Source organism: Chlamydotis macqueenii, chromosome 5, assembly GCF_036417535.1.
Source record: "Chlamydotis macqueenii isolate bChlMac1 chromosome 5, bChlMac1.mat, whole genome shotgun sequence".
Lineage (NCBI taxonomy): Eukaryota > Metazoa > Chordata > Aves > Otidiformes > Otididae > Chlamydotis > Chlamydotis macqueenii.
In genome coordinates, this window is record NC_141560.1 from 72165465 (window position 1) to 72190858 (window position 25394).

The following is a 25394-nucleotide window of genomic DNA, read 5'->3' on the forward strand; positions in this document are numbered from 1 at the left end:
GCGATGTCGGAGTATCTGTCCCTGCCGGGCGCAGCCCCATCGGCACGAGGATCCAGCCATAGAAGTGCTGGGGGGAGGTGTAGATTCCCTGACGGCCTGCGCGGGCACACGGCAAGAATCGACACCTGCCTTTGGCACCCAGCGGGTAACGGCCGCTCCCAAGAGATACGGCCAAACCTGGCTAAGGCAGAGCCCCCGACAGCAGGTTCTGCTTACAGCCCCCAGCCCAGCTCGCCCTCCCCAGGAAAAGCAAACACAGCTGAAGGGGCAGCTGGAAAACAGACCCAGAGCAGACATGCCGGGTGTCCACGTGCACGCCCACGTTATTATACGACCCCGGCGCTACAGGAGTGCGCGGCTCCTTGGCGAAAGGCAAAAATCGCATCCGTTCTGCCCTCGCTGCTGCCGTGCAGAGCTCACCAAGGTCTGGCCCTGCGAGCTGGACGTCCCCGGCTCCCCATCAGCCATATGATGCGACAGGACACAGGACAGGCACCAGCGGCCTCTGTGATGTCACAGTGCGTCCCCACGACGAGCCGGGGCCACCTGGCAGCTGAGACCACAACCTCTCCTGCCCCATCGCTGCCTGCCCTCAGTCTCGCCGCACCCTGCGACCGAGAGCTGCAGCAGCCGACAGGCTCGTCTGTGCCCGCTCGGACGGTCAAGGCTGAGAAAGCGGAAGCGTTGCTGCTCCTCCCGAGGAGGCTTCCCAGCGCGGCTCTGTCAGGAAGGCCCTGAGCGACTTTCTGCTGTTGCCGCAGGCTTTGCGGGTGCCTCCAGCATGGACGGAGCCTGGGTGGGCACCTGGAGACCTCACCGCCCGCGCGGCCCCGTCGCGGCCCAGTTCACGGGCCCGGGCCCCAAGTACTCCATCCCTGGGACAACAGGTAAAAGCACCGTCGCGAGGAGGGGCGGCACGTCCGCTCCGTTCCCCTCTGCGCCAGGCCCCCGTGCTCTCGGCCGCAGCAAGGACACGGGCTGGCCAGAGGAAGGCTCAGGCTGCTGATGGGAGCGCCCGGGAAAGGGCCGTGGGCTCTGCGGAGCACGGAGGGGGCCTTAGCGGCACCGTAACCCGGAGCGCACAGGAGGAAGGCTGTTCTCCTCGTCCCTTTCTTCTCTACGGGTATTGAGGTTTCTTTCCATCGGGCCTCCGGGAAAGCAAACCATGAGAGAAGTGATCTTCACGGTTGCTTTAAGTTGGCTCGCAACTGTTTTGGGGCGTAGTTCTTTGCGCCAGTAGCATTCTGGCCATACTGCGGTTAGCCGCACAGCGCCGGGAGCCGTTGCGCCTTTGGAGCGGCCCGCTGGCGTCATTCTTGAGGGAAGAAGTCGCAGGGGAGGGGAATTTGTTGAGGCCGGCGACTCCAGCTGCCCCACGCAGAAACTGGCTTTCAAAGCGCAGTTGCGGGCAGGTGGCCTTTCACGGGCTTTTCTTGCCAGGTTACCGGGATCACAATCCCACCAAAACCAAGGCCCCCGCGTACACATTTCGAGGGGCCGGCTCCCTGGTCACAGAGAGCTGCTCGCCCGGCCCCAGGTACTACGTCCAGTCCTCCATCACCAGGAACGGGAAGTACGTGGCTCCAGCACAGCCCATCTGCGGGCGCCACAAGATAAGGACAGAGGTCACCCCTGGACCCAGTGAGTACTGTTTCTCCAGCACTTCTTCCGGCCAAGCCAAGCGCGCCTCGCTGTCGCCCTGCGCTAGCGGGCTACCAAGCCATCAGCTCACGCCCGGAAGGAGGGTTCCGGAGAGAAAAGAAACAAGGCTGAGCGCCGCCTCCTGCCCTTTCCTCTTCGGCCTGGGGCAAAGAGCCCAACTTCACTGCTCTTCTCCGCTTCTCCTCCGCCCAGGCGACTACTCTGTCGACGAGGCCGACAAACACCGCTACAGACGCGCGCCGGCGCACTCCATGGTCTTCCGGCACGAGACTAAGGACGAGCGCTCTCCAGGTAAGGAACTGGGAGCCACGCGCCCCTGCAGCCTGCGTGTGCTCCAGGGAGCATCTGCTGGACAGCTTTTTCAACGGCCCCAGGGACGGGGCTCCGCAGCAGGCCGCAAGGCTCTCTTGACACGCTTCCTGATGTCCCGGAGCGCCAGCTCTCCCATCCCACACGAGAACCGGCAGCTGGGGCTCGGAGCCACTGACGCCGCGCCGCGGGCGGTGCAAGGTGGAGGCGACCCAGGGAGGGGCAGGACGTCCTTCCTGCTCCTCTCCGCGCCGGGCGCCGCTCCTCTCCCCGCAGGACTCGCTCTCTGCCCGTTCCCCCTCCAGGTCCTGGCACCTACACCCTGCCCAGGCTGCTGGGGCCCCGCACAGCCTACACCCACGCCAGCCCGTGCTACTCCATCCGGGGGAAGAGTAAGCCCTGTGCTGGAGGCCTCCCCGAGGTGAGCTACGCTCCTCCACTCTCTGGCCGCAGCAGCTGAAGCTCAGCCGCTCCCTCGGGGCAGGAGGGCTCCAGCGCCTGCTGCAGCCTCTCGTAACGCACCTTTGCCTGCACCGGCGGCAGAACCCCAGAAGCCGCGGATCCCTGGCTCTCCGCTGCCAGCAGCGGGAGAGGGGAGGCTCTGCCGGCACCCGCAGCCCCTCGCTTTCCAACACGGACCGCTTTGGCGGGGCAAAGCTCGTCGGCACTAACGGGAATCGCCCTCCTCCTCTGGGAACTCTGCCTCTCGGCAGGGGATCAGGAGGCGCCCTGGTTCCCCTCGCTTCCCTGGCCGGCCAGCCCAAGGAGCGCGGCCCACGTGGGCGCCCGGCGAGAATCGCCGCCCGCCTTTGGTACCCAGCAACCTCCCGCCTCTCTTACAGACGCCAGGTCCTGCTGCGTTCCCCAAGGTGGAACTGGACGTCTACAAAACCAGGGCTCCCAAGTACACCATGCCGCTCAAAACCAAACTTGCCGGCGACCAAACGGTGAAGCCGGGGCCGGCAGACTACCACCTGGGAAAGGTAAGGCAGCCTGCCCGCCTCTCCTCCTCCGCTTTGCCACGAGCAGCCCTTCCGCATCCGCCCGTGCCGACGGGGCTCCTGGGAACTCGACGCCTCGCTGCAGCCACCGCCCGCGGGACAGCAGCCCGGCTGCCTTGGCCCAGAGCCGAGCAGAGGCAGGCCAGACAACGCGGCTCTGCCTGCCCGGTAGCCCAGCCATTCCACGCCGCTATGCGTGCACACATCACAAGCTCTTCGGGAGCAGGCGCCGCCGCCGAAGGGACGAGCAGACCTGGCTTGCGCACTGGGCATCGGCGGGGAGGGCAGGGGCGTCCGGCCAGGCCTGGCTGGAGCTAGAAGGCCTCTGGACTTGAGCAAGTTCCACCGCCAGCTCGGCTGCCGCTCTCCAGCTGGGCTCGCCCCGCCGGATGGCGCGGCCGTGGGGCTCCATTTGCCTCAGAGGCACGATCCGTTCTTTGAGCGGCCTCCTGAAAACCTTCCACGGGTGTATTTTGGCCGCCCCTGAGGTCCTTTCCTCTTGCCTTTACGTTCCTCCCCAAGAAGGGGAGAAACGCCACCGGGGAGCGGCAGCAGACCATCACAATGTCCTGATGACGCAGGAGGTTTCCAGCAAGCGCGCCGTGGGCACGGGGGCAGTCGGCTGCAAGCGCCCCGGCGCGCCGACAGCAACGCAGGACAAATGGCCGAGGCACACAGAGCGACTCGTTACGCCGGGCGGCCTTCCCTGATGATGAGCCTTCTGGAGAAGGTGGCGGCACCACGGTCACCTTTTTTTCTTCTCACTTTTCCCCTCTAGGTGACGCTGACCAAGCCCCGGGCACCTGCTCCCACTTTTGGTCTCCGGCATTCCCCCTACGTGGCCCCTCTGATATGAGTCCGATAAGAACATGCGCCCAGAGATCGTCTCCGTGCACCTTCTGCGGGGAGAGGGGCTGCGTGAGCGCCAACCGTCGGCTCGCTCGCTTCACGTCCGTGCCTCGGCTAAAACACCGCAAGCCGAGGACAAGGGGAGAGCTCCGGCACCGACAGCGGGAGCCAGGCAGAGCTCCGACGGCGCCGTTTCCCCCGACCGGAGCGAAGCGCTGCTCCGCGAAAGCAGTCCGGCCCTGCCCCGCGCTCTCCCACCCCCCGGCCTGGCGTCCCGCAGGCACGGGCTCGGCCCCAAGGCCCCAGTCCATCTCGGCACCCGCCTTGCCGGTGCGCACGGGCGGCTGCTCTCCAGGGAAGGAACGCTGCGCGGGGAAGCTCGGAGCTGTGCCTCTCCTACCAGGATGTCCAGCTGGCCCCGCCACAGTCAGGGCCACCAGGCTTTTCTTCACGGGTTTCCTGGGTCACAATCCAGCCAAAACCAAAGCCCCAGTACGCTTTTCGAGGGGCCAGACCTCTGGTCACACAGAGCTGCTCTCGGCGTCCTTGGGACGATGTCCAGCCCTCCATCAGCACCTCAGGACTGGATGGGCACAGGGAGACCTTGCTGCCACCTGGCCATGACTGGGCCACCAGGCTTTTCTTCATGGGTTTCCTGGATCACAATCCAACCACGACCAAAGCCCCAGTACACGTTTTGAGGGGCCAGACCTCTGGTTGCGGAGAGCTGCTTGCTGGGCCCCAGGTATCTCATCCATCACCAGAACGGGAAGTACGTGGCTCCAGCACAGCCCGCCTGCGGACGCCACAGGATAAGGATGGAGGTGACCAAGTGAGTACCGTTTCTCCAGCACCTTTGGGCAAGACAGGCGCACCTTGCTGTCCTGTGCTGGTGAAGTGACCCGGCCTGCCTCCCGGGCCTGAGCCAGAGCTGACCCGTGCTGATGCGCATCGCAGCAGCATTGTGGTGGTGGCGGCACTCACTTAGTGGGTACGCGCAGTGTGAGGAAATACCTCATACGAATGACGCGGATCACGCCCCAGGCACCTGCTCCCGCTTTCGGACTCCGACGTTCCTGCTGCACCGCTTGTCTCCTATGGGTATCTGACCAGCTGCACCTGCAAACTGCGCTTACTCTGTCCCACTGCTTCGTGTGTAAAACCCTACGAATGTGTCTGCTGCTGAGACCTGCCAGCCTCTTGTCCTCAACAATTAACTAATTTTAATAGCTCTCCCGGTTCTGCAAGGATTTCTCACTTTTGCTGCAGGTTTGTTAGCTGTCAAGTGTCCCAGCTGAGTTAACTGTATAGTTCTGTTTCCTTGAGTGTTAATTAAAAAAAAGTTCTGTATATGATGTTGTCGTGGTTTTGTTAGTGGGGGGGGGCCTAAGGTGGTAGCTTCTGTAGGAAACTGCTAGAAGTCGCTCCCCTTTGTTCAGTGGACTCGGCCGGGCCTAGGGCGGACCTGCTGCTGGCCAAGGCCGAGCCGATTGGTAGCAGAATGTCTCGTGATAACGCCTCTGCGATAACGTATTTAAGAATGGGAAAACAGAAAAAAAAGAGAGAAGAGAAGATGTGAAGAAGCTGAGCGGGGGCAGAGGCGCAGAGGGGGAGGCGCAGGCCTCATGGGCCTTGCAGGCCTCACCCTCTGGCCTCTCGCCAGGCAGCCGACTGGGCCCGACTCGGTCTGGCCCAGCTGCAAGAAGTGGAGAGGAGATGAGAAGTGAATGAGATGTAAAAAAAAGATCCTGAGAGACATCTACCAGCCTGTTGTGAGGAACGGCTGCAGACGCCAAGGTCAGTTCAGAAGGAGGGGGAGGAGTAATTCGGCTCCTGGCCAAGATTCCCCTGCAGCCTGTGGTGACGACCATGGTGGAGCAGGTTGTCCCCCTGCAGCCCATAGAGGTCCACGGAGGAGCAGAGATCCACTTGGAGCCCGTGAAGGACCCCGTACCAGGGGAGGTGGGTGCCTGAAGGCAGCTGTGGCCCGTGGAGGGCCCGCTGGGACAGCTGTTCTGGAGAGACTGCACCCGTGGAAGAGATGACCCACGCCGGAGCAGTTCCACGAAGGACTGTGGCCCGTGGGAGGGACCCCACAACAGAGCAGGGGAGGAATGCGAGGAGTTCTTCCCCCGACCATGAAGCAGCGGCATAGAACAACATATGATGAACTGACTGCAACCCCCATTCCCTCTTCCCCCCTGTGCCGCTCGGGGGGGGAAGGTAGTAGAGATAATGTTAAGCTTGGGAAGAGGGAGGGGTGGAGGGAGGTTATCTTGTTCTCTGTCTCATTATCCTGCTGTTTGTAGTAATAAATGAATAGTTTTCCCCAAGTCGAGTCTGTTTTGCCCGTGACGGTAACTTTAAGGATTTCTCCCTGTCCTTATCTCAAACCTTGAGCCGTTTTTCCTTATATTTTCTCTCCCTGTTCTCTCAGAAGGTGGGGGGAGTGAGAGAGAGACTGCGTAGTCTGGTCCGATCGGGGCTGAACTACGACAGATGTGTCTGTATGTGAACCCTGCCCTCACTTTCCTCTCTTCTCATGTCACAGCTTGTTCCTGCAAAGGGTGAATCTTATTTTTTTTCACTCTATTTTTTCCCACGTGTTATTTCAGACACCTGGAGCACAGCGGGAAGCAGTGCTTCCCCAAGGACAGGCACCGATTTCTCTCACTGTTAAATGGGAAGCGTCAAAAGAGGCTTCCAAACACCCGGCCGCACATAATCCCCAGCACTGCTGAAGAAACCCCCCAGGAGCTCATGGTCGTGTTTTGCACGCCTTGTTTTCCAGTGTCATGGCTTCATGCTATCGTCATTAACAACGGTGTGTTTCTGGCAATTTCTTGTCAGGTCCCATGGGGTTACTATTGTTTTTACCTCCTCGCCTAGCTCACAAGGAGCTTGTGGGAGTGTGAGCTCTGCCATTCCCGTCTTCCTAACCTGCAGTCGCGTTACGAGTATGATCTGCAGTCTGGCATTTCTCTCCAGGGCTCTTAAGCCTTTTATGCACTTTGTGAGTGTTAAACTGTGCCATAAACACCCCTCATAGAGGGGTTAAAAAAAAAAAGCGCCCCAAACTGAGCACGGAGGGAGTGCAGTGGGTTGAAAAGAAACAAGCTCTCAGCCCCTCTGGGTGCTGGGGCTCCTGCTCTTTCCCCGGACACCCGGTGTCCGAGTGTGAGCCAGCCTGAGCGCGCCGGCGTCGGTCCGTGTGTTAAACGGTGCTACAGCCAAACTGGCTGCTTTTTCAGCTAAAACCCCAGGTGAAACGCTTTCGTACTGACGTGCGGAAAGCAGACTCCACAATCTGTAAGATTGTAAAGTAGGTATGTTTATTCGGCGCCGGGCAGCACGGGGGGTAGTCCCGCCAAAATCGTGCGTGCCTGGCATGGCAATTCACTTTGAATTTTATACAACCAAGTGTTACATATGCATGAAGTTAAAAAAACACGCCTATACATATGCATGAGCTATCCCCGCTCCGTATTAAAATTAGTTCCAAGAGGTCATTTAGGTATTACAATTAGTTCCAAGAAGTCATTTGTCCAGTTTTAGCTGGCTCCTGAAGGAGACCCCTTGGTTCTTATCAGGACTGTCCTTGTGCGGGAGGTGCAGGACTTCTCACTTCAGATAAAGAGTTCAAAGCACAAAGCAAGACCCCTCGGTTGGGGAATACAAGACTTCCCCCCCTCGGGTAGTTTTTACAATAGCTAGTTAGCAAAGCATCAAACGCTATTTGTATTAGCATGCACAGCAATAATCAATAAATGCCATATCTATTAAAGTTTCCTTAGCCCCTCTTCTCATTCCCCCCTTTTCTAGAGAATTAGTAAATTCTTTTACTATACCTAATTCTGGCACAATGTTTATTTATTTTGCACTTTCTCAAAGTATTGGTAAGACTCAAGCCTCTGTCGTAATTGGTTTTTCTTCCAATTACTATAGGAATTTCCCGTGCTCTGGAAACACCAGAAGCCACACCGAACTGTTATAAAAAGGATTATGAAGAAAGGTATAATTATAATTGTTGCCAAAAATAGTTGTTTCAGCCATGTTAAATTTGGTAGCCAAGAGGTTAACTTTTCCCATAAGTCAAACCCCCAGGAAATGTTGTCCCTGGTTATTTCATGAAAACTTTTAGTTTGTTCCCAGATTTTAGATAAGTCTTTTTCTATCCTTTTCTCCTGGTTTACATATGTACAACAATGTTCACCTATAGCAGTACATAATCCCCCTTGCTGGGCAAACAACATATCCAAACCCAGCCTATTCTGGAGGACCATTTTTTTCAGGGAAGAAGTCTCCTCTTGGAGGGCTTGAATTGCATCCCCTGTCGCAGTACCGAGACTTTCCATAGTAATCTCCAGGTTGTATATCATGTACAGGTTCATCTAGACCTTTTCCCCGGGTCCCAATTACATGCTTTCTAATTTTATTGAGCTGTTTGCTCAATGCCACCATGTAGGAAGTCATAATTTCATCCCCAATTTGCATAGATATCCCTTTTTGTATTCCATAGGGTCGTCCATACAAAATTTCAAAGGGGCTCAGTCCTTCCCTCCCCCTTGGTCTTGTTAAAAGGGCTAAAGGGAGAGACTGAGGCCATGTCAGGTTTGCTTCTTGTCCCAATTTCACAATTTGCTGCTTGATTAAGTGATTCATTTTCTCCACTTGGCCACTCGACTGAGGGCGATACGGGGTATGAAGTTGCCAATCTATACCTAAATGGTGGCTGATTTGTTGCACTATTTTTGAGACAAAATGTGGTCCTCTGTCTGAGGATATGGTTGCCGGAACCCCAAAACGTGGTATTATCTCTTGTACCAACACTTTAGTTACCTCCCGAGCCTTGGCTGTCCTAGTTGGGAACGCTTCTGGCCAACCTGAAAAGGTATCAGTTAATACCAGCAAATAGCGATACCCCCCTTTTCTTGGAAGTTCTGTAAAATCAACCTGCCATTGTTGTCCAGGCCCATTGCCCTTCCCGATCTGGCCCATTTCTGGTTTGGGAGTATTTTTGGATTAGTCTGGAGGCAAAGGTCACACTGTTGAGTCACCTGTCTCACTGTGGTATATAAGTTTCTAGCCACGATTTCCCTTATCAAATGTTTATACAGAGCCTCTGTTCCCCAATGCCTTTTTCTATGTTCCTCCCGTATCAAGTGCCACAGTAAACAAGAGGGAATAATTAGTCTTCCCTGTGGGGTATAAGCCCACCCCTCTTCATTATGTGACCCTTCTAAGTCTGTAATAAGTTTCTGATCTTCTTTGGTATATTTTGGCTTACCTTGTAGGGAGATTTGCCTATCAGGAATTAGAGCCCCTTCTATTTTTACCTTCGTTTTGGCCACTTGTTTTGCCTCTCTGTCCGCCAGTTCATTCCCTTTTTCCAAATCGGAGCTCACTCTCTGCTGTGCCTTAATATGCATAATTGCCACTTTCTCAGGGAGTTGGACAGCTTCTAGTAGCTTCAGAATTTCTTCTGCATGTTTGATATTTTTCCCTTGAGAGTTCAATAAGCCTCTTTCTTTCCAAATTGCTCCATGTGCGTGCACAACTCCGAAGGCATATTTTGAGTCCGTGTATATGTTCACAGTTTTGCCCTGGGCCAACTCCAGGGCTCGGGTTAGGGCAATTATTTCTGCCTTCTGTGCGGAGGTGTTCATGGGCAAAGGCCCTGATTCTATTACCTCTTGACTGGTGGTGATGGCATATCCCGCATGTCGATTGCCATTCGAGGCATAGCTGCTCCCGTCTGTGAACCAGTTTTCCCCATTTTTTATGGGGCTATCCTTCAGGTCTGGGCGGCTTGCGTATGTTGCTTCGATGGTTTCCAAACAGTCATGATGCACCGGTTCTCCTGTGTTCCCACTGAGAAAAGAAGCTGGGTTGACAATGTTAGTGACCACAATTTCCACATCATCCTGTTCCACTATCACAGCTTGATATCGCAGGAATCTTTGTGGAGAGAGCCAGTGCCCGCCCTTTGCTTCCAATACTGCTGACACTGCATGGGACACAAAAACAGTCATTTTCTGACCCAGAGTAAACTTTCGGGCTTCTTGTATGTTCAGTATCACAGCTGCAACCGCCCATAGGCATCCAGGCCAGCCCTTTGCAGTCGCGTCTAACTGCTTAGAGAGGTAGGCAACTGCCCGTCGATGCGGACCCAGATCCTGTACCAGTATTCCTAGGGCAATGCCCTGCTTTTCATGAGAGAAAAGAAGAAATGGCTTACTCACATCTGGGAGTCCTAAGGCTGGGGCTGACATCAGAGCCTTTTTCAGTCGCTCAAAAGCTTGTTCAGCCTCCTTATTCCATTCAAGGTGTTTCTGCTCAGTCGCTGTCAGCGCATACAGTGGTTTAACAAGCAGTCCATAATTGTAAATCCATAATCGACACCACCCTGTCATTCCCAGAAAGGTCCGCAACTCCTTTACTGTCTGGGGTTTCTGAGTTTGGCATATCACCTCTTTGTGGGCCTGCCCCAAAGTTCTCTGCCCCACACTAATTTCATAGCCCAAATAATTCACTTTACGCTGCATTACCTGGGCCTTCTTCTTGGACACCCGGTATCCTTGGAGTCCTAAGAAGTTTAACAGACTCACCGTCCATGCCATACAGTCTTCCTCTGTCCTGGCGGCGATCAGGATATCATCCACATACTGCAACAATTTTCCTTTCTCAGACGGGGTTTCCCAGGATTCCAGGTCTTTCGCAAGCTGATTGCCAAAAATGGTAGGACTATTCTTAAATCCTTGCGGCAACACCGTCCAAGTGAGCTGGGTCTTCCGACCACTCTTAGGATTTTCCCATTCGAATGCAAACAATTTTTGACTGGCTTCGTGGAGAGGGAGGCAAAAGAAAGCATCCTTCAAATCTAAGACAGTAAACCAAATTAGATCAGGTGTTAACACAGTCAGCAGGGTATATGGATTCGCCACTACTGGGTAGAGGTCTTCAGTTACCTTATTCACCGCCCGTAAGTCTTGGACCACCCTATATGACCCATCGGGTTTCCGAACAGGTAATATAGGGGTATTGAATTCAGAATTTTGACCGGTGGAGCATTTTTCGCTCTTCCCGGTACGTCGGTAGCCCATACCCCCAGGTACACTTGATCTAGGATTTCCTCGTTAATTTTTCCTTCTGAGGGAAGACTGGTTAAGGTTAGACTCAATATTTGAACGTATTGTTGATCTTTTACCTCCAGAGTAATTTCTCCTTTTTCAAATGTGATTTTTGCTCCCAATTGTTCCAACAAATCTCTTCCCAAAAGTGCTTTTGGGGAGTTGGGCATATATAAAAACTTGTGAATGCCCCATTGTTTTCCCAATTTGTATTTTAGAGGCTTACAAAAATATGCCTTTTCACTTTGGCCGGTCGCCCCTTTTATCATAACATAATCATTCCCCAGGGGCATCAAGGCTTGATTCAAAACAGAGTATGTTGCCCCTGTATCTATTAAGAATTCTACTTTTTCTTGTTTTTCCCCTAGCTTAATTATAACCAGTGGATCCGCTAGGGTAGATCCCCCAGGTTCCCGTCAGTCTTTCCCTACGTGGGCTATTGTTCTTCCTGTGTGAGCCCTTTGGCCCCCTTTCTTATTCTTTGGGCATTCCCTCTTCCAGTGACCAAAATTCTTACAGAAAGCACACTGATTTTTACCCACAAGAGGCAGGTTCCATTTAATCCCTTTTTCCCTTTCTAAACACTCTCCATGCTTCATCCAGCAGCACTTCTAAATTCCTGCTTTCTGTGGGGCGTAACTTCTGAAGTTTGCGTCTTATATCTCCTGTGGATTGACCCAAGAATAGGGAGATTAATTGTTGTATTCCTACCTCTGACCCAGGATCCAGCGGTGTGCTACGGCGCATCACGTCCCTCAATCGATCCAGGAATTCAGATGGGGACTCGGAAGGGCTCTGTCTGATTGCATACAAAGCTGACCAATTTATAGTTTTGGGGATTGCCTTCTCCATTCCCTTTAAAATCCATTCCTGGTACTCCTGCAGTTTTTCCATATGTGCAGATCTATTAACATCCCACTTTGGATCTTGGAGGGGGAAATGTTCCTTAACGTTCCCTCCTGTAACTTTATAATGGTATCCTTCCAATCAGGATTATGTTGCTTTATAATAAATTGGAAATGCTTAGTTACACTTACCGGGTCACTCCTATAATCTTTTGCAATCTTTTTCCACTCCCCTAGGTCAGCAGTAGAAAAGGGTACTTTAATTAACATCGTCCCACCATCCGGTCCCACCGCCTCCCGGAGAGGTGCTTGAAAAACTGTTGGAGCGGATTTCTTCCTAGTACGGGAAGATACGGGACTGTCCGGGGGAGTCAAAGCTCTGTCCGAGTCCGCATCCTGTTCCTGTGGTCGAGGGGGAGGCTTAAACAAATCAGTTAAATCTTGTTCTGGCGCCTGATGAATCTTACTTGCCTTAGTACATCTTTGTCTGATACTACATGCCGAACAACACCGCCTCAGTTTACCTCTGAGCTCCTTGTTTTCTCGCTCAAGCGCGAGTACCATAGGGTCCTGTGGGGGCACCATTCCACAGCCCCTTTGCCATTCCGGGTGGTTTCGGAGGGTGAAAAACATATCTGCATACGAAACCTTATCCCATTTTCTTTCTCTTCTTAAAAACAACATTAGTTGTAAAAGGGTGTTATAATCTATTGACCCATCAGACGGCCACTTAGCCTCACCTTCTAGCTTGTACAACGGCCACCATTGATTGCAATATTTGATAAGGGTCTTTTTACTTTCCGTACTTCCAGTCCCAGCAATATCTTCCCAGTGAGCAAGTATGAAACCCAGAGGACTTTTGTTTATTATTCCTCTACTCTGACCCCCTCCCATATTTATTGATTTATTATTTATCCTTCTTTTGTACACAAACACAGCCCTTTCTTTCTTATCCCAGTCTAAATTTTACACTTAGGATGCTCGGAATTTCAGCCAACCTTTACCCACAACTTTTCACCACAACCCTTACACTCTAGAACAAAATATAGGTTTACGAGAGTTACCGTGGTGTAAAGGACACTATTCAGGACCGTCAGGGTCCCACCACAAGGGAACAAAGGAATCTACAATGACAGAACACAATAAACTACTACCGCGGTTACAAACACACACTTTGGATCCAATTCAATCTTTGCACACAAACAATACAATTTACATAGACTCACAGTGTTCACACTCTCGTGAACGTCCACACACTCATAGTGGTCACACAATCATACAAGAAACTTGGGAAAGAGGAAAGTCCCCTTGCTTTCTAGCCCACCTCAGAAGAATCTGGGTGGCTAGGGGCGGCTGGACAGACCTCACGCCACACACAGTCACAGCTTTGCTAGGATTCCCGAGACTCACTCACGCTTTCACAACACAGGCATTTACACCATAGAAGGTCCTGCACGCAACATAGAATTTTTACCATGCAACATAGATCACACACACACAAGAATCCTTCACGCAGACACTATGGTTCAGCAAGTCCAAATCAGTAGCCAACACAAAATGCCTTATTACAAGAACCAAAAATCGATACCAGCAAAACACAGACTAATTTGATCTACTCCCAGGATCACTAGTGGTCACTCTATCGGTCAGTGAGTCCCCAACTGGAGCCCCAAACCAACCTGGGTACCCACCCAAAGGGGACTATGCTGCACGCCAGACGTCTCTGCGCGATTTACCAGCTGCCCCGGCCACGCGTACGACTTACAGGCCCCTACCATTAAACATACCGTTTGGTCCGCGGCTTTAGGAGGTTGTTGTCTGCTCCCGTGGTGAGCGGCTGGCAGCGGAGGCTCCTCCGAGGAAAGTGCTCGGGGCGCGCCTAGGAGAGTCCGCTCCGCAGTCGATCCCGCAGCCAAGCAGAGAGCCTCCTGCCTGGCTCGCCAAACTGACGTGCGGAAAGCAGACTCCACAATCTGTAAGATTGTAAAGTAGGTATGTTTATTCGGCGCCGGGCAGCACGGGGGGTAGTCCCGCCAAAATCGTGCGCGCCTGGCATGGCAATTCACTTTGAATTTTATACAACCAAGTGTTACATATGCATGAAGTTAAAAAAACACGCCTATACATATGCATGAGCTATCCCCGCTCCGTATTAAAATTAGTTCCAAGAGGTCATTTAGGTATTACAATTAGTTCCAAGAAGTCATTTGTCCAGTTTTAGCTGGCTCCTGAAGGAGGCCCCTTGGTTCTTATCAGGACTGTCCTTGTGTGGGAGGTGCAGGACTTCTCGCAGGAGACCCCTTGGTTCTTATCAGGACTGTCCTTGTGCGGGAGGTGCAGGACTTCTCACTTCAGATAAAGAGTTCAAAGCACAAAGCAAGACCCCTCGGTTGGGGAATACAAGACTTCCCCCCCTCGGGTAGTTTTTACAATAGCTAGTTAGCAAAGCATCAAACGCTATTTGTATTAGCATGCACAGCAATAATCAATAAATGCCATATCTATTAAAGTTTCCTTAGCCCCTCTTCTCAGTACCGCCCCACAAACAGCTCGGCATGCGCTCGGCTGCCCCAGGCCTCGTCTGCCTTTGTTCCTCCTTCGCCTCGGCAGCTTTAACAGACCCTGCCCCATCCGCGCCTCCGTTTTCCTCTTGTTATGTGATAGAAATGATTAATCAACATAATTTTAGAATAATATGATTTTGGAAAATTTAATGTCAACATGAGGTGATTGTGGCTTACTCTATTACTGTAGCCATGTAGGCTAAATTTTATCTGAGCTCTGTTAATCCGTAGAGGGACCAGGCGGGTTTAGACCTGTTAGTCAGAAGTTAGCCTGGCGCATCCGGGGCGGTTCGCAAGGGTGGCAGAGCAAAGGCAGGCCTGCAGAACGAGGTGTGAACGCACGCCCTGAGCCAGTCCTTTGCAGGCAGAAAGTCCAGGACGATGCGGCCTGTTCCCGAGACCACAGAGGGAGATTTGAGGGGGGCTCAGCCAGCAGAGTCGAGGAGGGGATGCTCCAGCGGCCCCCGGGACCACGGGAGGACCCTTGACTCGAAAGACAGCGTGCGCGAGTGGGTGGGGAATGTGGTATCAATGGTTTATCGGAAAACTGGTGATTTTGTGTCTGTGCTCTGGGAATTATCGGTGGTTATGCATGGAATCACTGAATGTCTTCTGCCCAGATTTCCAGACCCGCACGCGCGCCAGGCGGAGCGACCCCCGCGCATCAGCGCCGCAACAAAGAACGGCGGCTTCTCACTGGCACGTCGGCGCTCAGGGGTCGGTCCCCGGCTGCGGAGGCAGTTTCTGGCCCTTGTAATTCCGCTCCCGCTCGCTGCCGGTTCCGTTCACGCAGCCGCGTGCACCGCAGCCGTTGTACAGGGAAGCCGAGGGCGCTCCCGGCCCTTCCCGAAGGCAGAGCTCCCCTCGCAGCTCCCCTGAGAGCCGCGGGCTCCCCGCGGGGCTGTCCCGCCGCTCCTCCGCGGGCCGGGGGCCGCGCAGCTCGTGGGTGGAGGGAGCGGCGGCACCCGCGCCGGCGGGGGGATCGGTGCGGCTAATCGCCGCGGTTTGGGGAGCGAGGAAATAAACCTGCTCGGGCCCTCCTGCGCGGGGCCGCGCCCGGGCGCGGCCTCCGCCCCGCCTTTTCCCGCCCCAGCCGGGGCTGCCGCCGCCGCGGCTCCCCCGGCGAACAGCTCCCCGCTCCGGCGCCGTCCGGCCGGGGCTGCGGGGCACGCCGTCCGGCCGGGGCGGGGGTTGTGGGTCTCGCCCCGGCAGCTGCCCTGCCGCCTCCCGCCCCCCGGCACAGCCGCCCTGCCCTCGGCTTCCGCGGCACGGGGCGCTGCCGGCGCCAGCTTGGGGCGGGCGCTGCCCAGCGCGGGAGCGGCAGGAGAGGCACGGCTGCGAGCTTCCCCGCGCGGCGTTCCTTCCCTGGAGAGCAGCCGCCCGTGCGCACCGGCAAGGCGGGTGCCGAGATGGACTGGGGCCTTGGGGCCGAGCCCGTGCCTGCGGGACGCCGGGCCGGGGGGTGGGAGAGCGCGGGGCAGGGCCGGACTGCTTTCGCGGAGCAGCGCTTCGCTCCGGTCGGGGGAAACGGCGCCGTCGGAGCTCTGCCTGGCTCCCGCTGTCGGTGCCGGAGCTCTCCCCTTGTCCTCGGCTTGCGGTGTTTTAGCCGAGGCACGGACGTGAAGCGAGCGAGCCGACGGTTGGCGCTCACGCAGCCCCTCTCCCCGCAGAAGGTGCACGGAGACGATCTCTGGGCGCATGTTCTTATCGGACTCATATCAGAGGGGCCACGTAGGGGGAATGCCGGAGACCAAAAGTGGGAGCAGGTGCCCGGGGCTTGGTCAGCGTCACCTAGAGGGGAAAAGTGAGAAGAAAAAAAGGTGACCGTGGTGCCGCCACCTTCTCCAGAAGGCTCATCATCAGGGAAGGCCGCCCGGCGTAACGAGTCGCTCTGTGTGCCTCGGCCATTTGTCCTGCGTTGCTGTCGGCGCGCCGGGGCGCTTGCAGCCGACTGCCCCCGTGCCCACGGCGCGCTTGCTGGAAACCTCCTGCGTCATCAGGACATTGTGATGGTCTGCTGCCGCTCCCCGGTGGCGTTTCTCCCCTTCTTGGGGAGGAACGTAAAGGCAAGAGGAAAGGACCTCAGGGGCGGCCAAAATACACCCGTGGAAGGTTTTCAGGAGGCCGCTCAAAGAACGGATCGTGCCTCTGAGGCAAATGGAGCCCCACGGCCGCGCCATCCGGCGGGGCGAGCCCAGCTGGAGAGCGGCAGCCGAGCTGGCGGTGGAACTTGCTCAAGTCCAGAGGCCTTCTAGCTCCAGCCAGGCCTGGCCGGACGCCCCTGCCCTCCCCGCCGATGCCCAGTGCGCAAGCCAGGTCTGCTCGTCCCTTCGGCGGCGGCGCCTGCTCCCGAAGAGCTTGTGATGTGTGCACGCATAGCGGCGTGGAATGGCTGGGCTACCGGGCAGGCAGAGCCGCGTTGTCTGGCCTGCCTCTGCTCGGCTCTGGGCCAAGGCAGCCGGGCTGCTGTCCCGCAGGCGGTGGCTGCAGCGAGGCGTCGAGTTCCCAGGAGCCCCGTCGGCACGGGCGGATGCGGAAGGGCTGCTCGTGGCAAAGCGGAGGAGGAGAGGCGGGCAGGCTGCCTTACCTTTCCCAGGTGGTAGTCTGCTGGCCCCGGCTTCACCGTTTGGTCGCCGGCAAGTTTGGTTTTGAGCGGCATGGTGTACTTGGGAGCCCTGGTTTTGTAGACGTCCAGTTCCACCTTGGGGAACGCAGCAGGACCTGGCGTCTGTAAGAGAGGCGGGAGGTTGCTGGGTACCAAAGGCGGGCGGCGATTCTCGCCGGGCGCCCACGCGGGCCGCGCTCCTTGGGCTGGCCGGCCAGGGAAGCGAGGGGAACCAGGGCGCCTCCTGATCCCCTGCCGAGAGGCAGAGTTCCCAGAGGAGGAGGGCGATTCCCGTTAGCGCCGACGAGCTTTGCCCCACCAAAGCGGTCCGTGTTGGAAAGCGAGGGGCTGCGGGTGCCGGCAGAGCCTCCCCTCTCCCGCTGCTGGCAGCGGAGAGCCAGGGATCCGCGGCTTCTGGGGTTCTGCCGCCGGTGCAGGCAAAGGTGCGTTACGAGAGGCTGCAGCAGGCGCTGGAGCCCTCCTGCCCCGAGGGAGCGGCTGAGCTTCAGCTGCTGCGGCCAGAGAGCGGAGGAGCGTAGCTCACCTCGGGGAGGCCTCCAGCACAGGGCTTGCTCTTCCCCCGGATGGAGTAGCACGGGCTGGCGTGGGTGTAGGCTGTGCGGGGCCCCAGCAGCCTGGGCAGGGTGTAGGTGCCAGGACCTGGAGGGGGAACGGGCAGAGAGCGAGTCCTGCGGGGAGAGGAGCGGCGCCCGGCGCGGAGAGGAGCAGGAAGGACGTCCTGCCCCTCCCTGGGTCGCCTCCACCTTGCACCGCCCGCGGCGCAGCGTCAGTGGCTCCGAGCCCCAGCTGCCGGTTCTCGTGTGGGATGGGAGAGCTGGCGCTCTGGGACATCAGGAAGCGTGTCAAGAGAGCCTTGCGGCCTGCTGCGGAGCCCCGTCCCTGGGGCCGTTGAAAAAGCTGTCCAGCAGATGCTCCCTGGAGCACACGCAGGCTGCAGGGGCGCGTGGCTCCCAGTTCCTTACCTGGAGAGCGCTCGTCCTTAGTCTCGTGCCGGAAGACCATGGAGTGCGCCGGCGCGCGTCTGTAGCGGTGTTTGTCGGCCTCGTCGGCAGAGTAGTCGCCTGGGCGGAGGAGAAGCGGAGAAGAGCAGTGAAGTTGGGCTCTTTGCCCCAGGCCGAAGAGGAAAGGGCAGGAGGCGGCGCTCAGCCTTGTTTCTTTTCTCTCCAGAACCCTCCGAGGCTCCTTCCGGGCGTGAGCTGATGGCTTGGTAGCCCGCTAGCGCAAGGCGACAGCGAGGCGCGCTTGGCTTGGCCGGAAGAAGTGCTGGAGAAACAGTACTCACTGGGTCCAGGGGTGACCTCTGTCCTTATCTTGTGGCGCCCGCAGATGGGCTGTGCTGGAGCCACGTACTTCCCGTTCCTGGTGATGGAGGACTGGACGTAGTACCTGGGGCCGGGCGAGCAGCTCTCTGTGACCAGGGAGCCGGCCCCTCGAAATGTGTACGCGGGGGCCTTGGTTTTGGTGGGATTGTGATCCCGGTAACCTGGCAAGAAAAGCCCGTGAAAGGCCACCTGCCCGCAACTGCGCTTTGAAAGCCAGTTTCTGCGTGGGGCAGCTGGAGTCGCCGGCCTCAACAAATTCCCCTCCCCTGCGACTTCTTCCTCCAAGAATGACGCCAGCGGGCCGCTCCAAAGGCGCAACGGCTCCCGGCGCTGTGCGGCTAACCGCAGTATGGCCAGAATGCTACTGGCGCAAAGAACTACGCCCCAAAACAGTTGCGAGCCAACTTAAAGCAACCGTGAAGATCACATCTCTCATGGTTTGCTTTCCCGGAGGCCCGATGGAAAGAAACCTCAATACCCGTAGAGAAGAAAGGGACGAGGAGAACAGCCTTCCTCCTGTGCGCTCCGGGTTACGGTGCCGCTAAGGCCCCCTCCGTGCTCCGCAGAGCCCGCGGCTCTTTCCCGGGCGCTCCCATCAGCAGCCTGAGCCTTCCTCTGGCCAGCCCGTGTCCTTGCTGCGGCCGAGAGCACGGGGGCCTGGCGCAGAGGGGAACGGAGCGGACGTGCCGCCCCTCCTCGCGACGGTGCTTTTACCTGTTGTCCCAGGGATGGAGTACTTGGGGCCCGGGCCCGTGAACTGGGCCGCGACGGGGCCGCGCGGGCGGTGAGGTCTCCAGGTGCCCACCCAGGCTCCGTCCATGCTGGAGGCACCCGCAAAGCCTGCGGCAACAGCAGAAAGTCGCTCAGGGCCTTCCTGACAGAGCCGCGCTGGGAAGCCTCCTCGGGAGGAGCAGCAACGCTTCCGCTTTCTCAGCCTTGACCGTCCGAGCGGGCACAGACGAGCCTGTCGGCTGCTGCAGCTCTCGGTCGCAGGGTGCGGCGAGACTGAGGGCAGGCAGCGATGGGGCAGGAGAGGTTGTGGTCTCAGCTGCCAGGTGGCCCCGGCTCGTCGTGGGGACGCACTGTGACATCACAGAGGCCGCTGGTGCCTGTCCTGTGTCCTGTCGCATCATATGGCTGATGGGGAGCCGGGGACGTCCAGCTCGCAGGGCCAGACCTTGGTGAGCTCTGCACGGCAGCAGCGAGGGCAGAACGGATGCGATTTTTGCCTTTCGCCAAGGAGCCGCGCACTCCTGTAGCGCCGGGGTCGTATAATAACGTGGGCGTGCACGTGGACACCCGGCATGTCTGCTCTGGGTCTGTTTTCCAGCTGCCCCTTCAGCTGTGTTTGCTTTTCCTGGGGAGGGCGAGCTGGGCTGGGGGCTGTAAGCAGAACCTGCTGTCGGGGGCTCTGCCTTAGCCAGGTGTGGCCGTATCTCTTGGGAGCGGCCGTTACCCGCTGGGTGCCAAAGGCAGGTGTCGATTCTTGCCGTGTGCCCGCGCAGGCCGTCAGGGAATCTACACCTCCCCCCAGCACTTCTATGGCTGGATCCTCGTGCCGATGGGGCTGCGCCCGGCAGGGACAGATACTCCGACATCGCGGGCACGGAGTCACTTTCTCACCGCCTGGACCCCCTGGCAGAGCCCGAGGCCAATACAAACGCAACCAAGCAGGTTTAGCTGCTGCCCGTTTCCACTCCAGAAGCTGGTGGACACCTTTCCTCGGCTGCGGGAGCTCCTGCGGGTCCCAAGGGGAAAAAAGACCTGAGCAGCAGCGTGCACGGGTCCCAGGGCAGGCTGCGGCGTGCCCCCGCCTTTGCCAGCTGGGCCAACGGCAGCCTCCGTTTCAAAGGCCTGCGCTGTCCTGCCCGCGCTCGTCGCAGCGCGCACAAACGTCGGAGCCGACTTTGGTGTCGAAATAAAGCAGCTGATGTTCACAGCAAACCCTGCTCTTCCCCTTCGATGGCCCGGAGACAGATGAAGCGGCTTTTCCGGTCTCCCTGGGAGGGTTTGGATGGGGGTGGGAAGTTGGAGCCGTCTGATTCTGTCAGCGGTGTGCAAGTTTTGACAGCTGCAGCGCGAGGGTCCCCAGGGTCCCGCCCGAGGGTGTCGCGCTCTGAGTTAACGCCCCCAGGCGTTACCCGGGGCTTTGGTTAGCGCCCACCAAGGGTCTCGCTCCCTGGCTTTTACGGCTTGTGACCATCAGGGCGCTCTGACTGCTGTCAGCCCGTTCCTGTCCCACCCCGCCGCTCGTCCCTGCACGGGACAGCTCGGGGAGCATTCCCGGTACAACGCTCTGGGTGCCTGCTGTCCCCGGCCCCTGCGCGCACCCTTCATCTCGGCGCGGAGCCGGCGAGCACCGTTTCCAGGTGTTGGATACCTGGAGTACCAGGGGCACTTAGTGAACAATCCAGACCGAACGGAATTGTTATGTTTGTGAGCAGCAGGCCTCAAGGACATCGCTGAAGCCGCCTGTAAGAAAGTACTGAAGCCACCTGTGAGAAAATAATGAGGCCGCCTGTGAGAAAGTAATGAAGCTTCCTGTGAGAAAGTAAACGAAGCAACCTTGAAGAAGATTGCAAACAACTTTGAGAAGTGAAAACATGAAAAGTACAGGACTTTCCAGGTTAACGGACATCCAGATTAGCTAAGTGCAAGTAGGAGGGATATGCAAATGTAACCATTAGAGCTTAAGCCAATCACGCAATGACTAGTAGGCATATTTTATCTTAGCAATATAAATATGCGCATCTGGGACTAATAAATGGAACTACGCTTATTACTCATATTGAGTCTTTGTCGTACGTTCCTCCGTCGCTCGCATCCAGGGGCCGCCCGTAAGGGTGGGTCAGAAAATCAGCATTGGCTCAGCCTCGCCATGGAGGCCCTCCAGCTGGACCGCGGATTTGGTGCGGCCTGCGGTCAGCTCGCAGCTGGACACGCGTTGCTGCCAGCAGCCTGCCCGAGACGCAGTTGTTTTTCCCAGGAGCAGAATTGTTATGCACAAGGCCGGCTCTGGCCTGACCACAAAACGTACAACACCCTTGAGACGGCGCAGAGCGGGAGGCCGGGGGGTTGCACAAGGCAGTTGGGGGTCAGCGGGGCGGCTTGGAGCTTGCGTGGGGCAGTTGGTGGGTTTTCCGCGCCCCGGAGTGGTATTTTTGGGGTGTGACCCGCTGTCTTTGTGGCAGGGGGAGTTCTGCGTGGAGGCGGTGCGCGAGGGGCTGGTGGTGGCCTTCGTGCGCTGGCTCTGCCGCACTGCCCGGGGCTTCGCCGACGGCCCGGCTGAGCGGGGCGCCCCCGCGGCACCCCCAGCCCTGCTGCTGCTCCTCGCCCGCCTCTGCCTTGACTACGAGGCCACCACCGTCAGCTACATCCTCACGCTCACCGACGAGCAGTTCCCCCCCCAGGTGAGCCCCCCAACTGCCCTGGGTGGCCCCAGAATGGACCTCGGGGGACCCTGAATGTCCCCAGATGTCACACGATGGCCCTGCACCCCCAGTCAGGACGCAGCGGTGGGCACCCTGGCGTGCGTGGAGGCCTGGGGGTCTTCTGTGTCCCCCGACGCATCGCTGAGTGGACCTAAAACGGTCTGATCGTCCCCAGAATGGCCCCGCGTTCCCCTGTGGCCCTGTGTCCACCCAGGATGTCACGGTGGGGACAGTGGTGCGTGGGGCGGTATGGGGATCTTCCTCCTGTCTGTGTGTGCCCCTAAATGCCCCTGGGGGACCCCAGAACGTCCTCACGTCCCTCCCGGTGCCCTGCTGCGGCGCCATGTCCAGCCAGGATCTGACCCTGGGGATGGCAGTGCACACGGAGGCAGAAGGGGCCTCACTTGTGTCAGGGTCTCCCAGATGTCCCCAAGGGCACCTCAGCATGACCCCACGTCCCCCCCACAGCCCCCCAAGGGTACGGGGACGGCAGTGATGCTGCTGCAGGTGGGGTGGCCTGGAGAGCATCCTGTGTGTCCCCGATGTCCCTGTGCCCCCAGGACATCGGATGCTGGAGGCACAGGGGGCGTCCCCACGCGTTCCCGTGTCCCTCGTGTCCCCAGGCCGCGGGGCCGTGGTGACGGTGGGGACAGCGCTGTGCGCGGAGGTGCGGGGGGTTCCTCCGTGTCTCCCTGTCCCTTGGACCACCAGGACTCGGGCCCAGCAGTGACACCAGGACCGGCGCTGTGCGCAGAGGCGCGGGGGGCGGCGCAGCGGCTGCTCGACCACTACGTGCAGGTCCAGGGTGCCGCGGTGGCACAGATGCTGAGGAAGAGCGTGGAGACGCGAGACTGGCTGGGCACCGTCGAGCCACGCAACGTTCGTGCCGTCATGAAGCGCGTGGTCGAGGACATCACCGCCATCGACATCCAGGTTGGGACTGGATGGGGGGGCCTGAGGGGGGCCTGACATTCCCGGGGGGCCCAGAGGGTCCCCGAAGGGTCCGGAGCGATCCTTGAGGTCACTGCAAGGTCCTTGAGGCTCTTTGGGGGTCCCAGAGGGGTGCCAGAGGGTATTTTGGGTGGATTCTGGCATACCAGCGCTGAGGGCGCGGTGCCGCAGGTGGGGCAGCTCTTCGAGGAGGGAGTGCGGCGGGCGCAGAGCAGCGACTCCAGCCGGCGCGCCTTCTCCATCTACAGCAGCTCGCACGCAGCGGGGCGCTACGCCCCCAGCTACACCCCCAGGCCAGCCCTGCACCCGGTGCCACCCCCCGGGCCACCCTGCGTCCACCTGCGCTAACCGCTGCATCTCCCCCGTGACCCTCTTCATGTTCCCGAGCTGTCCCAGCATCCCTCCCACCATCTCCACATCCCGTGGCTGTCCCAGTATCCCCTGACCATCCCCGTCTGTCCCCAGGCTGTCCCAGTATCCCCTGACGATCCCATGCGCCTTGTGTCCCGTCGTCGTCTTGTCTCTCGCTGTCCTTGCCCATCCCCACGTTCCCTGACTGTCCCCACATCCACCGCCCGTCGTCATGGTCCTGTCCTTGTGTCCCCAAACCGTCCCAGTGTCCCCTGACTGTCCCCGCAGCCTCCGGCCATCTCTGTGTCCCCATCCCCGTGTCCTGGCCGTCCCTGCGTCCCTGCCCCCGCACCCCTGGCTCTCTCAAGCACCTGGCTGTCCCCGTGTCCCTGACTGTCCTGCTGTCACTGTCCCCAGCGCCCCCATGGACACCCACCTGCTCAGCAACATCCAGAAGCTCTTCTCCGAACGCATTGACATCTTCAGCCCTGTCGAGTTCAACAAGGTGAGGCCGCGGGGCCGTCCCCGTGTCCCCAAGGGCCCCCCAGGGTCTCTCACCTGCCCACCTTCCCGGCTGCCACCTGTCCCTGGTGTCCCCGAGAGCCAGCTGTTGGGGCCCGTGGGGCTGCTGACCGCAACAGGGGTGTTCCCGCTGAGGCTCCCTGTCCTAGGTGTCAGGACGCGGGGGGTCCCGGGTGAGGGTGTCCCCATGTCCCTGTGCTCCCAGCGGCCAGGCCAAGAGTGTCCCTGTGCCCCTGTGCCACGTCTCCTCCATGTCCCATGCGGCCAGGCTTGGGAGCGGCAGCCAGCACAAGGGTGTCCCTCGTGTCGCCCCCGCTGAGGGGATTTGGGCCACGTGTCCCCGGTGTCCCCACATGCCACGTGTCAGGACTCCGGGGATCCCGGGGTTTGAGCGTGTCCTAGGAGCTGCTGGCCTGGAGAGGGGAGCCCCCAGTGTCCCCACACCCTGGTGCAGATGTGACTGGGAGCGTCCCCGCGCCCCAGGTGTCGGTGCTGACAGGGATCATCAAGATCAGCCTGAAGACGCTGCTGGAGTGCGTGCGGCTGCGGACGCTGGGGCGCTTCGGGCTGCAGCAGGTGCAGGTGGACGGGCACTACCTGCAGCTCTACCTCTGGCGCTTCGCCGCCGACGAGCGGGTGGTGCAGGGGCTGCTGGACGAGGTGGCCGCCAGCGCCGCCCACCGCTGCCTCGACCCCGTCCCCATGGAGCACAGCGTCGTCGAGCTCATCTGCGAGCGTGGGTAGGAGACGGGGACGCGCGGGGGCGGGTGGAGGTACGGGACGTGGCATCGCGTAGCAGGGAGACGCAGGGGCTCGGGACGTCTGTGTCACCATGGGGCGCAGCCGAGCAGGGACAGCTCGGGGAGGGCAGCCGTCTCTGGGGTCCTGTTACGTGTCTGGGGATAGACCTGTACCCCGTGAGCCCCCGCACACGCATGGTGACACTCCACGTGTCCTCATGCACGCGGCAGTGCACAAGGACGGCCCATGTCCCCACGCAGGGCCACCCCGTCCCCACACCCACAGCAGATCACCCCGTGTCATCAGCCCCACAGGCCAGCCCTGCTAACACCCCACATTGTCCCCCACCCCAGCGCCGCCCTCGCTGTGTGCTGACGCCCCGTGTTGTCCCCGCGGCCCCAGTGTCACCCCCTCACGCCTGGGAACACCCTGGGCACAACCCCTTTGTCGCAGCCGGGGACAATAAATAAAACACTGAGCGGTGCCTCGTGTCCCCTGCCTGTGCTTGGGGTGGGGACGGGACGCGGCAGGGACAGGGGCCTGGCTCCTGGGGGAGGCAGGGGGAGGGTGTGGGGATGGGGGGACACCTGTACCCCACGGGGCGCCGAGGGGGTGGCCCCACGCGCAGCCTCGCACAAGCACCCCTCAGCTTCCCCTCGCAAACCCCTCGCACGCGCACCCTGCGTGCACGCGGTGCCTTGCCCGCGCACCCCAGGAGCGTCCAGGCGCTCCCATGAGCGGCCTGGGGCCCTCGGGCAGCCGCCTCGCCCGCGCGCAGCGCCCTGCACGGGCAGGGGGCTGCCTGCCTGCGCTCCCCAGCTGGCTGCGGGACCTCGGCGGGGCCAGCGCTGCTCCGCGGCTCCCGCTCGGCGAGGCCGGGGGGTGCGGGAGGGAAGGGCCGTGCTGGAGAAGCAGCCCCTGAGCGCGGTGTTACAGCCCGCAGCCCCTGCGCCCCTCTGTCGTTCAGGATCCTGTCCGTGACGCCCATGTGAAAAACGTCACGGCCCGCTCGGGACTCGCGATGGTTCTTTAGTGCGATCTCGCAGCGCAGAATTACGGCGAACACGCCAGAGGGGCTGGCTTCAATCAA

The 25394-nt window shown here is 58.9% G+C and overlaps 4 protein-coding genes across 4 annotated transcripts; 3 read left to right on the forward strand and 1 right to left on the reverse strand.

Moving 5' to 3' along the window:
• The first annotated feature begins 295 nt into the window (after positions 1 to 295).
• Positions 296 to 2431, forward strand: LOC147600719 (ciliary microtubule associated protein 1A-like). Its single transcript, XM_086749658.1, has 4 exons — positions 296 to 350; positions 762 to 887; positions 1441 to 1953; positions 2277 to 2431. Exons 1-4 carry the CDS (start codon positions 296 to 298, stop codon positions 2429 to 2431), a joined length of 849 nt encoding a protein of 282 aa, XP_086605784.1.
• Positions 2432 to 15071: 12640 nt separating this feature from the next.
• LOC147600720 (uncharacterized) lies at positions 15072 to 19614 on the reverse strand. Its single transcript, XM_086749659.1, has 8 exons — positions 19560 to 19614; positions 19023 to 19148; positions 18269 to 18712; positions 17510 to 18047; positions 16984 to 17088; positions 16762 to 16901; positions 16283 to 16407; positions 15072 to 15725 (listed from the first exon to the last, which is right to left on the reverse strand). Exons 1-8 carry the CDS (start codon positions 19612 to 19614, stop codon positions 15072 to 15074), a joined length of 2187 nt encoding a protein of 728 aa, XP_086605785.1.
• A 1693-nt stretch (positions 19615 to 21307) lies between these two features.
• On the forward strand, positions 21308 to 23038 carry LOC147600721 (vacuolar protein sorting-associated protein 51 homolog). Its single transcript, XM_086749660.1, has 4 exons — positions 21308 to 21316; positions 21500 to 21718; positions 22451 to 22672; positions 22862 to 23038. The coding sequence occupies exons 1-4, from the start codon at positions 21308 to 21310 to the stop codon at positions 23036 to 23038; spliced, it is 627 nt and encodes a 208-aa protein (XP_086605786.1).
• Positions 23039 to 23107: 69 nt separating this feature from the next.
• Positions 23108 to 24795, forward strand: LOC147600722 (vacuolar protein sorting-associated protein 51 homolog). The gene is made up of 2 exons (XM_086749268.1): positions 23108 to 23546; positions 24047 to 24795. The coding sequence occupies exons 1-2, from the start codon at positions 23274 to 23276 to the stop codon at positions 24305 to 24307; spliced, it is 534 nt and encodes a 177-aa protein (XP_086605394.1). The 5' UTR covers positions 23108 to 23273; the 3' UTR covers positions 24308 to 24795.
• The last annotated feature ends 599 nt before the right edge of the window (positions 24796 to 25394 follow it).

Bases quoted from the DNA above. Each gene is read 5' to 3' on its own strand.
- LOC147600719 (XM_086749658.1), top strand. From the start codon at position 296: ATGCCGGGTGTCCACGTGCACGCCCACGTTATTATACGACCCCGGCGC. The intron at 351-761 runs GTGCGCGGCTCC...CTGTTGCCGCAG, and splicing joins ACGACCCCGGCGCTACAGGA to GCTTTGCGGGTGCCTCCAGC. The intron at 888-1,440 runs GTAAAAGCACCG...TTTTCTTGCCAG, and splicing joins CTCCATCCCTGGGACAACAG to GTTACCGGGATCACAATCCC.
- LOC147600720 (XM_086749659.1), bottom strand. From the start codon at position 19,614: ATGCCGGGTGTCCACGTGCACGCCCACGTTATTATACGACCCCGGCGC. The intron at 18,713-19,022 runs GTAAAAGCACCG...GGTTGCTTTAAG, and splicing joins CTCCATCCCTGGGACAACAG to TTGGCTCGCAACTGTTTTGG. The intron at 18,048-18,268 runs GTGAGTACTGTT...TCCTCCGCCCAG, and splicing joins AGAGGTCACCCCTGGACCCA to GCGACTACTCTGCCGACGAG.
- LOC147600721 (XM_086749660.1), top strand. The intron at 21,719-22,450 runs GTGAGCCCCCCA...TTGGACCACCAG, and splicing joins ACGAGCAGTTCCCCCCCCAG to GACTCGGGCCCAGCAGTGAC. The intron at 22,673-22,861 runs GTTGGGACTGGA...GCGGTGCCGCAG, and splicing joins TCACCGCCATCGACATCCAG to GTGGGGCAGCTCTTCGAGGA.
- LOC147600722 (XM_086749268.1), top strand. From the start codon at position 23,274: ATGGTCCTGTCCTTGTGTCCCCAAACCGTCCCAGTGTCCCCTGACTGT. The intron at 23,547-24,046 runs GTGAGGCCGCGG...CCCGCGCCCCAG, and splicing joins GCCCTGTCGAGTTCAACAAG to GTGTCGGTGCTGACAGGGAT.